Below are 15,896 nucleotides of genomic sequence, written 5' to 3' on the forward strand. Positions count from 1 at the left end.
TTCGCACTTGAATCTGCTCTGTACATTACGTGCAATAGCATTTCTCATATTTAAGGTAGCCTTGACGTTATGCAGCCTACTTAACTTTGCCGTATGTCCGGTTGCGAACGTGTAAGGGGCACAAGGTTCAACGCCACACTCAAGCTATGCTATCTGTTTGTTGCCCTTGAAACCGTGATGACGTCGACAGTGCTTAGTTTCTCCAAGCGTAGATACGTAAATTACCTTGGATTTGGCACAAACAGAAGACACCCATTACTGGCTCGGTATATCAGTTGGTGGAGCAATGACACGGTATGCCAGAGAGTCTTAGTCAACACTACATTTTTCCCTGAAAATACTACGTAGTACATCACCTTTGTGTGCCAGTTCGTAAGAAAGGTATGCTGTGACAGTTCCATGACTAATTTCGTTTATTTTACTTCGGTTTTCTGCTACGTCTCAATAATTTGAATCCGGACCAGAGTGTGTGTGTGTGTGTGTGTGTGTGTGTGTGTGTGTGTGTGTGTGTGTGTGTGTGTGTGTGTGTGTGTGTGTGTGTGTGTGTGTGTGTGTGTGTGTGTGTGTGTGTGTGTGTGTGTGTGTGTGTGTGTGTATATACACATTCACTTTTCATCGCCGCGACTAATCTAATGAGGTATAAAAGCAACGTTAACAATGCTCAAATTCTAAGAAATAGAATCTTACTGGGTGCGTCATGAATAAGTACCCCAGCTTAACAGTACCCCATGGTATTGTTTATTGTTCATTTAAACGGGGACCATTTGTAGCACCTCTTATGACAAGTGAGTGTGTTACCAAACCTTTAGTAAAAAACGATTATTGAATTATCAGTAATAATGGTAATAATAAAGTAGTAGTTGCACATTATCCAGGTGCTCAACAATTTGGGGCTACTTTTCCGCGGCCCACTCTGTATAAGAAGTGACGGACAGAAGAATTAAACCAAATGTTTTTTCGGTGATTCACAGAAACCAAGAAAGGTAGAAACATGGGTTTCCTGCGGAGTGCTAGTGAGATTCACGTAAGAAGCATCCCCAACATTCCTTGAGAATTCTACTGCTTTTGTTCTGCTGTTATCCCTTCAGAAGCATCTGCCAATACGAATTTATCAATTTTCCTCATCTCACTTTGCTACATATCTTACTGTACTGTACTATCACCATAAATACTCATTTTAATTGTCATCGCGTGTGCCTCAAGTGCCTCCCCAATGGCGTAGTAGTAACGTCGTTGTAATCAAGGGATCCCGGGTTCGATACCTGCTGGTGGCACATAGTGGTTCGGATCCACATTAAACTTCATGTTAATTCCCGATTAGCCTTCCTGTGCATAAAGTGGACTTATAAACAAACTAAAACGTGTACGTACAAAATTATGAAATATGTAAATTGCATTTAAGAAGATCTGTATTTCTTTTTGGCTCGTCCCAAGGTAATCTTTTCAAGCCCTAAAACTGGTGTGTAATTATATGGAATAATAATTTTTCATCAGATTAACAATACATCCTACTAAGAATCAAAATCTCGTTAAAATACTTAAAGAGAAACAATTTGATGTATTTTTAATTTGAAAGTATGGAAAATTATGAAAAAATGTATGTGAATTGAAAATGAACCATCTCAATCGGTTTTCATAATTTTAAATTCAAAATCCATCAAATTTTATCTATTGAACTGTTGAAAAAGCATTTTTATTGCAACAGTGAATAGAGCACACATACACTCACTTGCATAGCCTGAACAAGAGACCAGATATAAGTTTTAAGAAATAGGTAGCTTGGTGGTAGCGTCGTCGCCTTGTAATCAAGGGGTCCCGGGTTCGATACCCGGTGGAGGCACAAGTGATTCGGATCCCACTTTAAACTGTAGGTCCAGTCCCGATTAGCCTTCTTACTGCGCATAAATTTAAAACACCAAATCAATCAATCAAATAGGTTGGACCGTTAGGTATGAAAAATCACGTGTACTATACGTTCTAAATTTGTATGGATCATTTTATGGACCCTGTACATTATTAATTGAAAACGTATCGTAAATATAAAAGTTCGCATATGCTTGCCGAACCTTATGAAAAATCATTAACTGTTGATTAAGTAAAATTTACGTTTTTGTTTTAGTACATAAAATATATATATATATTTTTTAAATCTATGAAATTATGTTTTACCAGAAGACATTTCGACAATTCTCTTCTCTGGGTATAAACTGCGAGAAGTGTGCTGTGGCGTGACTAGCTCGTTCTGAAATTACGTAGTGTTGTTCTTGTCATCACGGCCTTCCTCGTTCTCTAATGTGCAAATATTTTCCTTTCCTCGAGGATCGTGCTTTCACTTGCTTGACCTTTATAAAGAATTTAATAACGGCTTGAAGCCCGTATCTACAAGATACGGCCGTACCTGTTATTTCGTGGGAAAATTGGAAAATTATGCAATGGGGATTTCTTCGGGGACGGGGGAAGTTTTTTTTTGTTGTTGTTTGGCAATTTATGCAGGGTTTTCACAGACCTTAAAAGAGGCCGTCGGTAAAAAAGCTGCTGTGGAGCGTTTTCTCCTTTGTGAGCATAATCTTTCCTATCGGTCACCTAGGATAGTGTTTTCAGTTTTCTAGTAACGTTTCTAATTTCTTAGTGATTTAACTGTTTAAATAGTTAGATCAACATTTGGGGTGGGTATCCTTCCTTCATGTGTTTCTGTATGTCCAAACCTATCCTTCCTCCACACCAGCATGGATTTGTACAAAACCGTTCAACTATGACTAATCTCGTCGAATTAACAAATTACGTTGCGTCAACTATTGACGATAAAGGACAAGTCGATGTTATATACCCGGACTTCTCAAATGCCTTCGACACGGTACACCACGATACTTTTATTCAGAAAGTAGCCTACATCTGCCTCTCCCCGCAACTTATAAAACTACTTGCTTCATATTAGCCAGCTCTGGTGTCCCCCAAGGTTCGAACCTAGGCCCCCTGCTGTACTTGATTTTCATTAATTAACTCGGAAAAGTTAATCTTTGCTGACGATGTCAAAATTTTCAAACACATTACAAGCGATCACGACTGCACGAAACTACAAGACGAACTTAACGAAGTACTTGATTAGTGCAAGAACAACAAGGTTAATCTCAATCTCAAGAAATGCAAAGTAGTATCATTCACACGTAAGAAACATCCCATCCAATACTCATATAGCATTTCTGACGTAGAAATCCTAAGAGAGAATACTGCAACTGATCTTGGAATCACATTTGACAAAACTTTAAATTTTCAGGCACACACTGCGTGCATCTCAGTGAAGCACACATGAACCTAGGATTTGTGATGAGAGGGTAGCCAGTTTAAGAAAAAAGAAACCTTTTTGCTACTTTACTATACATTTGTCAGATCAAAACTTGAATATGCCTCAGTCGTTTGGGACCCGTTATTCATAAAAGAAATCGAAAAAATAGAGAAACTCCAAAATAAATCCTTAAGGTATTTAGTATATAAATTAGATGGCATTTATCCTAAATTCACTTCAGGTGACATCTTACGCAACATGCTGAGTGTCCGGTCCCTTGACAAAAGAAGACAGATGCACCAGTTAACCTTCCTTCCCAAACTCTTCAATGGAAAAACAGACTCCTCCTCACTTCTCGCAAAAATAAACTTTTATGTTCCATACTCAAAATTAAGACCCAGAAATGACCTCTTCCAAATTCCATGGTAGAACGAGGATCCCATGAGGAGGATGTGCGTGTTGTACAGTATAGTCCCCTGACATTGATCTATTTAGACCTAAAAGCAAACATATTATGTGAACATGTATAAAGGCATTGTAACCAAATATGTGGTATACTTTACGATATACCACCCTTGTATTATGTATTGTTGTTATGTAACGAGTATTCTGTTCTTTTTATAGTTTCTTTCTCATTGTTTTGTCTTCTCTTTCCAATTCTTAATTACTTTTTGTTTTGTCAACATGTATGTGAACTTAACTCAGAACTTAACCGTGTGCCTGGTGGTCGCTATCTTTACATATTTTTACAACGCTGTAATCTTGTTAATTTTCTGTTCCTTATATCCTTGTATGGAACCAATTTGGGATTGTACTTTCATACAAATAAATAAATAAATAAATAAATAAGTATAGTGTAAACCAGTGGTTCTCATGATACGCGTACCCCCATGGGTACATGAACGACTTGAAGGGGGTACGCGATCAACTCGGAAGAGAAATGTTGAGAATACCCACACGACAACATTTTTGCTGCAGGTGTGTAGAGCAGACTTCATAGCTTTGACACTCACCAGGAAAATAAGGCTGATTTTGTCACTGACACTCTTATATTTCTTTCATATGAAACTCTCAGGATTCACAATAAAAACTCCAAAATTGTGCTTGACAGTTTGTTTACAAACTTTTTTTTGTTCTTTACTTTTTTCAACAATTCTGGAACAAATATACGTATAAAAGTTATAAAGTTGTTTATGTACTTCTTATCATACATGTGTTTCACATAATTAATAATGAAGATTGTAAACGTAGGAGCACCCAATAAAATAATAAATATAGGATTCTAATGCTTATTTGTTTACCATCTTTCCACATACAGCCCGAATGCCATTTTGCTCTGTTGCAAATACAAGCCTCCAACAGATAAGGAACGCCCCACGAATCAAGCAGCCAGAAAAAGTCCCTAAATCCCACTATTCCGATAAACATATGATGGGGTACATTAGACGTTTAGTTACGACTTAAGGGTGCAATGAGAAAAAAGTTTGAGAACCACTGGTGTATACTAAGGTTGGGCGGATGCGAATAACACTTTCAATCCGATATTCGGAAATCGCATCCAGAATTTTAGATATTGCATCCAAGTTTCTGAATTGGAATAATTGCATTAGGGATTTGGGACTCGGATGTTGCATCCATACTCGAGATTCGGATATTTCATCCAGGATTCGGGATTGGAATATTTCATCCACGATTCGTGATTCGAATATCGCATCCATCGCGATCCGGATATTTTATCCAGGATCGGGATTTGGATAGCATCTAAGGATTTGTGATCCAGACAGTTCATCCATGATTCGGGATTTGGATATTTTATTCTGGATTCGCATATCGCATCCAGGATTCGGTATTTGAATATCGTATCCAGGATTCGGGAATCGATTATCGCATACAGGATTCGAGATTCAGAAATCGCATCCAGGATTCAGAATTTGAATATTGCATCCAGGATTCGGGATTAGAATATCGCTTCCAGGATTCGGGATTCTGATATTGCAATCGAGATTTGGATATCGCATCCAGAGTTAGGGATTTGGATATAGTATTCAGAATTAGGTTATCGAATCCAAGATTCGGGATTGGGATATTGACCTCGGGATTCGGATATCAGATCCACAATTCGTGATTCCAGAGGACTTGTGCTGTGTACAGTTAAGGAAAGAAAATACTTCCCCCATAGAGCTTACCAGTAGTCTCAAGGGGGAAGTGCAGGCCCTCGTGGCGGAGTGGTTAGCACATCGCGCTACGACGCTAGGGGTCCAGGGTTCGAATCCCTGCCTGGGTATGTATGTTTGTGAGTAGCCATTCATCAATTTCATCATGTCATCACTCGTCCTCATCTTCGCAAATTAGCCAAAAGTGGCACAAAAAACTAAGTAAAATAAAGCAAATCAATCAATCAATCATGGGGGATTAGTATTTCTTTTAACGACTGCACATACGTGATGCGGCTGATTGCAGACTAATAACTATGGCAGCCATGTTAATATTGAAGCTGGATATGCACAGGAGAGAAATTGTGCATCCGCGGTCTTCTCCAAGGAAACTATTACAGCACTTAGTTCCAGAGAGTGCAGAAATCCTTGTCAAAATTAGCATAAACTATTTGTGAATTGAAGCGAGAATTCTCAAGCGCACGTCAAACCACCGAGATGTTACCAGCGTCCTTCCAAACGCAAGGCCACAGTGCTAGTAACACACCTCACGTGTTCGTTGATTCGATTCTGTTCTTGATTCAGCCCGACCTTCCAGCTTCATTGTTTCTTTGCTGTACGTGTTTACAATGAAACTAGCTGGTGCACACGTGCGTGTGAAGTTGTTCTAGCCTTGGCATTTGAGTGTGCATTATTGCACGGCGCTCCTCACTTCGCTGATTGGTTAAATGGCTGCCGAGTTTTTTGTCTTCGTCGTGATTTATCTTCGCTCCAGTATTCGTATGATCATACCAGCAGAAGTGCGTGGCAGCTATCTGTAGGAAATTGATTTCCAGTGGTGTGTTTTTGGAGCAATTGATTTCCAATGGTGTTTTTTTTTAGCATTAGGAACTCATTAATACCCAGTCAAGGTTACCCACACCAATACATATTTTGTGCTGACAAAAGACTCGGCACCATCTCGTCTTGTCTCGTAGAAGTCGGTCTGGTTCTCGGTCTCGTTTGTTCATTCATCTATTTCCTTTAACCTAGAAAAGCGTCGCCAAGTACAAAGAAATTATTCACACGTCCCTTATTCATCTAACCCCTTAATGATCTATGAAGTAATTTATTACACAGTGCTGAGAACATACAATGAAGCTCTTAGTTAAGTTTGTTTTGTATCTTTTTTTTAAAAAAAATGTACTAAGCAATAAATTAACAATAAGTGCAAAAAAGTATAGGCTTGCGAAGGGGAGGGGGACAGATACCCCCTGGTATTTTCTCTTCGAAATTCCATGTAGTGTGTTTTTATCGCCGTTAATAAACAATATTATATGGCTACTATTTTCAAGCCGAGGAAACTTTTAAGCTAAGAAAGGGGAGGGCATTATTTCTTACGTAAATGGAGGTGTTCAAAATTCTTGTACCAACTGAACGAAGGCTAACAAGATATTTTCGTCGACTGTAGAAGTTGGACCAACATTGTTTCATTTGCTATCCAATATTTTAAAATTCACAAAGCAAGCGTGTGTATTCTGAAAGTTCCAGTTTAAGAAAAGCCGCGAATTTTGTTCACGTCCAGCTTTCCTGTACTTGGAGCATATGAGCTCACTTTCCGCACCAGAGGTATGCCATGAATATAATTACGCCTAAATGTATACAGGAATGGGATTTTCGTACGTAAAAGTGTTATTTTTAGTCCCGATTACTCTCAGTGCACTGAGCTATTTACAATTTACCAAAAGTGATCGTTCTCGAGAGCGGAGAGAGGCATTATTTGCCAACGTGACGTTTGTGTGGGTGAAAGGATAAGGATTGCATCTTACGCAATCAGTTTGCGTGGCTTATGACGTGATCGAACTGGTCCAATTCGGTTGATGAACGAATTGAGCAGGTGTGTAACCTGATTGTTTCATCTAGGGATGAGCCGAAACCGATTCCGATGATATCGGAAAGTATATTCGATTTTATTTAAAGGTACTAGCCGATACTTTCCCGGCGTTTTGATCGTTCGCGGGATCCGCAAGAATACCGCATGACTCCAGGGGGTTTATCCAGAATTTTCCATCCGTGAAGGGGTTGTAAGTTCCGATTTTGTTGGCGTAAGGGTAAATTTCGAGCCAAAATGACCGTGAATTGGTCATTTTTTGTGGGGGTAGATAAATCACAAAAGCGACAATTTCGCAGTCTAGTTAACCTGGAAGTTATCCAAAATTTGCGATTACATTATTATATCACGATGCATTTTTTTAAAATATTTTAAAGCAAAATGCCTTAATTTTTATAAGCGGAGTGGAATACTCACCCACTAATATTAATAAATATTTTCAACAACTTTTAATTGTCACAATTTCAAACATCGGTATCGGTGGGAGTCGGTATGGGTATCTGTTAAAAGTGGTGTTGGATCAACCGTAGGTAAATCTGATCTTGCACCATAACAAAAACAAAAGTGATGCTTTCAAACCCGCATCTGTTCCCGTATCTGCTGTATTGACCACCATTTTGTATTGGTTTTGAGTAACGCGCTGCTGGTTTATAGGTTCGAACGCCTTTTATGTCTTTAGTTTATTTCCAGCTCTCATCTCTGCCCTTAAGTTAGAATTTTTAAAAGAAATTGAAATTCAAAAGAATGCTGGTGTGAGGGCCACGGTAAGAAAATGTGAGGCTCTTATATCTTGAAAAAAGAAAATGACTTTGCATTTGTCGTAAATATCCACACGGTTTTCAATAATAATAATAATATCAAATAATGAAAATTAATATTGCAGGCCCTCCCCGATGGTGTACTGGTAGCGCCGTTGCCTTGTAATCATAGGTTCGATACCCGATGGAGGTACACAGTGGTTTGGATCCCACTTGAAACTGTAGGTCCAGTCCTGATTACCCTGCCTCTGCATTATGTGGACTCAAAAACAAAAACTCACAATAATTAATATTTGTAATTCCTACCTATTGTTATACTCGTATATCACATACACACAGGTATCTTCGTAATTTGCAGTTGAAACAGCATTTCACATTGATTGATTGATTTGCTTTATTTTACGTCGCTTTTATGCCACTATTGGCTAATTGCGAAGATGGGGATGAGTGATGATGTGATGAAATTTATAAATGGACACTCACGAACATCCACGCCCAGGCCGGGATTCGAACCCGGGGCATTTCACTTTGAAACAGGCATTCAATAACACTAATAAGCCCTAACGCATGCTAGCACCATTAGAATTACAGTTTGAAACCCTCCTTATCTGAAAATCAGGAAAGATAACAAAAGTTTATGAACTGGTACATGACACATACTTGCCAAAAAAAAAATGGACACGCAACGAAAGATTCAACGGAGCTACGGCGGACATTTTCTTTTCACAACATTGTTCCGCAACAGTAACATGTATTTGATTATTATCATGCCTTGTAGTCACCGTTTGAAACTTTTTCTGTAGAACATAATCTTAAAGTTGATTTCGATCTTAGTAGTGCAGAATATAAAACGGTAGTAGGAACAATGCTTGTCAATGAATAATCTTCTTCCCAAATCATTATCTAAAATCTGTACACACACTTAATTAGGTATAATAATAATAAATGTATATACATTGGTGTGTAAAATTCGTACTTTTTCTTCTGCTGCTGTGTTGTTAATGTCTTAGTATTTTGTAGTATTTAATTAGAATTTTTGATTGTATATAACTTATATGTAGGTATATAATAGTAATAATAATAATCGTGTGTATGGGACTGTATAACATGTATAGTGTATAATGATGTTTTCTCGTAACTTACTACTTATATTTTACTTTGCATTTGTATTGCCACTGCAATTGGAGATTTTCTCTCTTGATATCAAATAACTAAATATGCTGATTACAAGTGGAGTTGTATCGCTTATGTCGGTTACTTTGTTTCTTTCTTTTCGCAATAACATTTTATGGATTTCTGAAACGCAAGACCCTGTGCGGTGGCACACGTCACACACCCCTAAAGACGGCCCTAGCTATTTTAAAAAATTCGGATGTGTAAGTATGAAGTTCCAGTGATTAGTAGATTTATGAAGCAACCATAAACACTGTATTCTCTAGCTCTAATTCCAGCAGTTTTTCTGTATCCAGTGGGGGTTGGTGAGGGTCATAACTCCCTCTCTTTGCCCAAGTATTCCTTAAAAGAAAAAAAAAGTGTCGGAGTAAGAAAAATATGGCAAAATGTAGACTGGTTAGTAAAAATAAAAGTATACGTATCCTTCACTTTCGAAAATCCTGGGCACGTCACTGCCTGTATAGTCTCATACTCGGGTAAATGTTGCCGGCCCCCGTGGCGGACTGGTTAGTACATCGCGCTACGACGCCAGGGGTCCCGGGTTCGAATCCCAGCCAGGCCATGGATGTTTGAGAGTGAAAAGAAATGGAACTTATTTTATTTGTGTGCTTCTGTAAGTAAGGCCTGTTCTGGCTACCAGAACAAGTCTTGTAATCAAAATACATAAATCAAACAATGTTTAAAGTTATTATAATACATGTAATATGTAATATCATAAATAAATTACACATAAAATAAAAACGGGGGAACCGGTAAGACGTCCTGGTTTATATTTAAGGTACCAGGACTTCAGCGCATACCCTCGAATGTATGCGGGTGTCATGATGTCACTCATCCCCATCTTCGCAAATTAGCTATAAGTGGCACAAAAAAGACGAAGTAAAATAAAGCCAATCGATCAGTCAAAGATACATTTCTTGTGCTTCAGAACTTAAATGCTGCTTGAGGGTAATGAATGTAAACAAACACTATAATGTTTTTCGGGTAAATGTTTTTTCACAATTTGATTGGAAGTGCGTCGGACGTTGCACAAGTCAAATGTGTACCCAAGTAGTTGGGACTGAGCTCGCTAGAGGGCAACTGCGTGTGTGGTGCATCTTTGCAGGCTTGGATCGCACTGCCATCTGGCGAGTGAGCTGTAAGTTACTTGGGTAAGGTGTATTTGTTTGATAAACCAACGTCACGTGATTTATGCAGTGCTTGAGCAGGTGTTCAACGTTTATTCGGAGCTCTGACAGCTTTTAGATCCAAAAATTGGCGGTAGCAGAAGCAGTTATCTATTATAGAATCAATAATAAATAATTACCACTAATTTTGAAAGTTGTTCAAAACAGAAATGGTAATCAGAATTTGTATCTACCACTTTATTGCTTTCTTTTAAAAATTTAGATTTTCTCAAACTTTCAGAGGTGGCTGTAGCTCCATTAGCTCCCCCTCCCTCCTGGATACACCAGTGTATGCATACATTCAAGTCTTTGCTAATTTTTCTCACGTGTTCTTCAATATTTCTCGTGCCCCAGGCCTCTTTCCGTACGAGTCTCCAAGGAAACTATTTTCTTTAATGAAGTAACTTAAAAAGTTAGAAACCTTCAGCTCCTCACATTTAGGGACAGTATTATGTATTATATCAGACAGTAACCCCCCCGCCTTCCTCCCTTCTCTTTCGTAATAACATTTTTAATGTCAGGTGTTATTTGACGTTGTTAGATGTAGGACAGTATAAATCCCCATTTTAACAACACCGTTAGTTGATTGATTTAGTTTATTTTACTTCGCATTTTCTGCCACTTTTGGCTAATCACGATGATAAGATGAAATTGAAGAAGGGACACTCACAAAGAGCACCCATGCGCACGCCGGAATTCGAACCTAGCGTCATAGCGCGCTGTGCTAACCACTCCGCCACGGAGGCCGGCTGGCGACATCGACAGAACAGTGATATAAAATTTTCTGATAACGAATATAAATTTGCCAGCGTTGCATGAAGAACCTCATTGCTTCATTAACCTCCTTAATTAATAGCTATATGTAACCAGTTGACTGCAAAAAGTTTTGCTTTAAAGAAGAAAGTAAGTATATTTAGGGATTTGCCTTACAAAATTAGGGCATTTGGATTATAATACCTTATGTTCATAAAAATCATAACGAAGTGCCAGAACTTGAACATACAAATTGGTACATTTATTCAAGATGGGAAAGGACAACGTAGGACGCAAAGCTGTTGATTTGCAACCCTAATTGATAGCCTACTGTTAATATTTTGAGGCGAGAAAAAGCCAAATAGAATTAAGTAAAAATGAAGGTAGCACCAGTAGCGGAAAGTGGGTGCCAAAAAGAGGCGGGGTCAAGAACACTTTCCTTTCTTGTGGTACACAAGGCTTAGCATTAAGAGTCAATACCGCGGGGCAAAAAGTTGGAAACTGCCCCCACACCCCCTAAACGCCGCCACTGGGTAGCAGTCATCAATCAATTAAGGTCCTCCCCTATTGTGTAGCGGCAATGTCGTCGCTTTGTAATTAAGGGGTCTCGGGTTCCATACCAGATTGAAGCACATAATGCTTCTCACTTCAAACTGTAGGTTCAGTCCTGATGAGCATATCTGTGCAAAAAGTGGACTTCAAGCTGAAACCACCCAATCAGACTTGGACCCAGGGAATGTGATTCCACATATCTGGACATAATTTCAATTCTCACAAATCGTGCAGTGTATATAATTCTCTCTATGAACCAGTTTAACAGCTAGAAATTTATTTGTTTTATTTTAAAAATAAAATTTTCTATAACATTAATTCACCTAAGTCACATATTCAAATTTGGCATTGAACTGTTCAGATATTTAGTTACTGCGAATTACTGGTAAATAACGAAAACTGATTTTATATGGATGTTATAATGGAAGTCTTGTATGTATAGCCGAAACCTAAAAAAAAACACATAAAATCAATTGGACGTCCGGAAGGGGGAGCCACGCCCCCGTCCCCCTCTGGAAAATGAAAGTCAACCAAAAATTATATATTTCACAAATATAATTTCATTTCAGCCACAATAATATATGTAAATTATTGCATGAACATGATACATTCAAATTGAAGCAATGTGTTTTGAGGGAACAACACTATTTTGGGGGAAAATGTGTCTCTTTTGCCCCCTCCGGAAAAAAAATGTCTTGCTTGCCCCTCCCTGGAAAGAATCCTGCGGACGCCCATAGTGAAATCGGAAACAATACAATCATTATAATAATAAGTAATTACTTTATTTCCAGGATGGATGAAGGGGGAGAGGTGGGGAAGTGGAGATGGTTGCTGGTACAACCAGGATCTCAGTTTTACTTTCCACTCAACGAAACCATGATTTTTGTCGGCCGAGAAGAGTGTGACGTCATAGTTCAGGTAGGTTGATATTTTTTTTTTCACTCTAACATTCAGCTTCATTGCACATTTTGCATGGAAGGTTTGGTCATATGCTTCACTGTATTAAATTGAGCATGGCATTAGTACGAACGTGCTTATCCAATGCCTTCGTACACGCTATGGCAAAAGTAATGGTAGACGAATTATCCATCACTACTTTCGTTCAGTATGTGTTTCACAATGTGATGATCATGAATTGAAATAAAAATGTCAACAGAATTTCTTTCCATATAAAAAAGAATGAAAATAGTGATGAACAGTGTTTCCTACCTATTATTTTTGCCGTTGGTTGTACAGCAATCTATGGTTTACATTACCTACCTGTGATGACGTCAAACCCCTGTGCGCAGGCCTGCTTGTAAGAAGGTATTGGTATAGAACGGAGAGAATTTATCGGTTTGTTTTCAAAGAGTGATCGTGACTTAAATTTAGGTTTACAGCGACTCTTTCTCCTCTCCACTCCGGGAAGATTTTGCCAATACTTGGAATAGGCCACATCTTTCAAATCGCCCAGATCCAAGTACGAAATTTATAACATGGTTTCTCTCACACAAATATACAGTATGCTATACACAGATGGAAATTCTGAAGATCGTCACTACAACTCGAAGTTGTGTTCGTTTTTGAGAATTGGTCAGAAGTGAGTTCTGAGATTAGGCATCATAGGCGAGTTTCAGCTTTTTATTGGAATGGCAAAAAGTACATTTCATTTGGTCATGGATCCCTCATAGTAAACCAAGATTCCCACCCATATGGAAATTGTGGATTAGTCCGTAGATTTTTAAAATGGCAGCCAGTAATTCCAAAAACTTGGATTTTTTCCTTCTTCCAGGATTTGGAAATGAAAATCAACTTCATTTTTTCTTGAGCCAGGCTCTTGGCTCATGTTCTATATAGAATGTCTTTACAGTTATTTTTCTTCATTTATTTCCAAACATCGGTGCTCAAGGGATCCCGGGTTCTGTACCCGATGGAGGCACATAATGGTTTGGATCACACTTTAAACTATATAGATCCACTTCAGATTATCCTATCTGTGCATAAAGTGGATTTGAAGAAGCAACTCAAATACAAATATAAAGATTCACAATTCACAAATTGTAATTTTTCAGACTTTTGAATATCGTTGGGCCTTTCAAAGCGAGAGAAATTTCGGAAAAGCCAAAATAATGTAAGATCTAAGAAATATAGCACTGGCTATACACCAGAAGGGATATGTCTGGATCCGACACCCTCACACTGTAGTCACTGCTGCCACGTTCACAATAAAATATTGATTGATTGATTATGTTTATTTTACTTCGCTTTTCTGCCCCTTTTGGCTAATCGCGAAGATGAGGATGAGTGATGATTTGATGAAATTGATGAAGGAGCACTCACAAAAAACACCCCATGCCCAGTCCGGAATTCGAACTCGAGACCTCTGACGTCGTAGCGTGCTGTGATAACCACTCCGCCACAATAAAATATATTTTAAGATATATATCGATAAAATTATGGGCCGTTATCGATTAATCAATCGATTCGAATCGAAAACAATTGCACATTCTTGGTCTATACACATCGTGTTCTGTTTTCTTCGCAGATACATAGATCCCCATTGAAGGACAACAGCTGTTTCTGAGATGCAGAACCTTGTTAAAAGAATGCCCCCGCGAGACTGCAACAGATGCTGACAAAGACCTCTTTTTTTAGACCCCATATCCTGGAAGTCAGTCCCGAGAGCCCTCTTCCAGCAACAAAGGGTCGTTTTCTTTCGACTCCTCCAGCAGACGCGTTTAAAAGGCTAGGATGTGACAACAAAGAGCTGGTTAACGTTTTACCCTTACGGATGCCGCCATGCTAGCTCTTAATGTGTTTCTAGGGCTCTTGTGCTTGGTACTCAATGACAGTTGTAATTCCTCATTATAAATGGCTGCCTTTCTTTATATAGAACAGTGATGTTGTCTTCTTGTTTCTAGCGGAGTTCGAACTTCGAAGATATCACAGTTTCTGCAGCAATTCGTGATTGCAATTATGTATCGTTAATGTACATTAATTGGCCGTTATGGTAATACGACGGCCCAGGGTCATTGGCGTAGCTGTTAGAGTAATATGCTGTGAAGTCAGGGATTCTAAAGTCTATGCACTCCTCATCAATTCATCTTCAGCAGAAAACCGACAATTTAGGCAGACAATTCTCAAGTTAACGTGCGATGAATATTAAACAATGTATTTTACTTATTCAATATTTTTGAGAGCACCGCCTCCCGGATGAGGTGGTGGTAATGTCGTCGCCTTGTAAGCAAGGGGTCCCGGGTTCGGTACGTTGGAGGCACATAGCGTTCGTATACCACTTTAAACTGTAGGTCCCGTCCCGATTAGCCAATCCGTGCATAAAGTAGACTTAAGACAAACACTCAAATTTATTAGAGCATCAAATGGACAAGTATTACAAGAAATAGATCAATCATTCAATAAATTTATTTTTAAATATTGAACACAAAAACAACTATTATCCCTACATATTCACGCCTATAATAATGTTTTCCGTATAGTCGAACTGGATTTCAGTTTGATATACTCGTATATGCAACTTAATTGCGTACTAAATTGTGTTCATTAATTATTGAAAATTAATTTCACTGACGCAATTGTTCATCATCAAGTTTCAATTCTTCACTGTATGCATGAAATTCAGATCTAAGGTAGAATTGTCGATCCAGCATATGGCAATATTAGATCCTATAAGTCAATCGAATGTGCTTCGAATGGCACACAATAAATATTTAAAATACAAGGAACTTATTTTGATCGACAATTTTCAATTTCGCTCATGCAGATTTTGCAAGGGCAGAGGTGCAGTGTTCATCAAAATATTGAATTATGTTTCTTTCTTTTTTTACCTAATTATGTTTATCGATTTCGAACCGTAGGTTTGCAAGCACAATGTGTACCATATAGGGGGAATAGAATTCCTGGCGGATGTGACGTCATTTGAAAGGTCTGGTAACACGAACTACACCTGTTATTGGCATCTGTTCTAAACTCCCATTTCTACCTGGCCGTGTACCCAGTCCCCCAAGGAGGGTTAACTCAGATAGAACGTCCTATGTAGGGCGGAAGTTACTTTTGGGAACAAAGTCAGATTGAAATGTGATGTTTTGCTCATCATGGGTTGATTATTATTTTACTTTTAGTTCGTTGGAATCTTTTGCCATATCAAATCGTCAAATATAACTCGTTTTCAGAAGATTCCGCAAAGTGCCT

General features: G+C 38.5%; 1 protein-coding gene across 5 annotated transcripts in view; it reads left to right on the plus strand.

Annotated features, from left to right (window-relative positions):
- LOC145978541 (uncharacterized) overlaps positions 1–15,896 on the plus strand; it is a 250,254-nt gene that overhangs the window by 88,963 nt on the left and 145,395 nt on the right. For all 5 annotated transcript variants that reach the window (XM_083111205.1, XM_083111206.1, XM_083111200.1 and 2 more), the window contains one exon: positions 12,500–12,626. In XM_083111205.1, the coding sequence (XP_082967331.1) occupies positions 12,501–12,626 (126 nt within the window). In that variant the 5' untranslated portion in view covers position 12,500. The remainder of the gene's footprint in view (positions 1–12,499; positions 12,627–15,896) is intronic.

This window comes from Lepisma saccharinum, chromosome 25 (genome assembly GCF_977018435.1).
Source record: "Lepisma saccharinum chromosome 25, izLepSacc3.1, whole genome shotgun sequence".
In the NCBI taxonomy this organism is placed as follows: Eukaryota; Metazoa; Arthropoda; class Insecta; order Zygentoma; family Lepismatidae; genus Lepisma; species Lepisma saccharinum.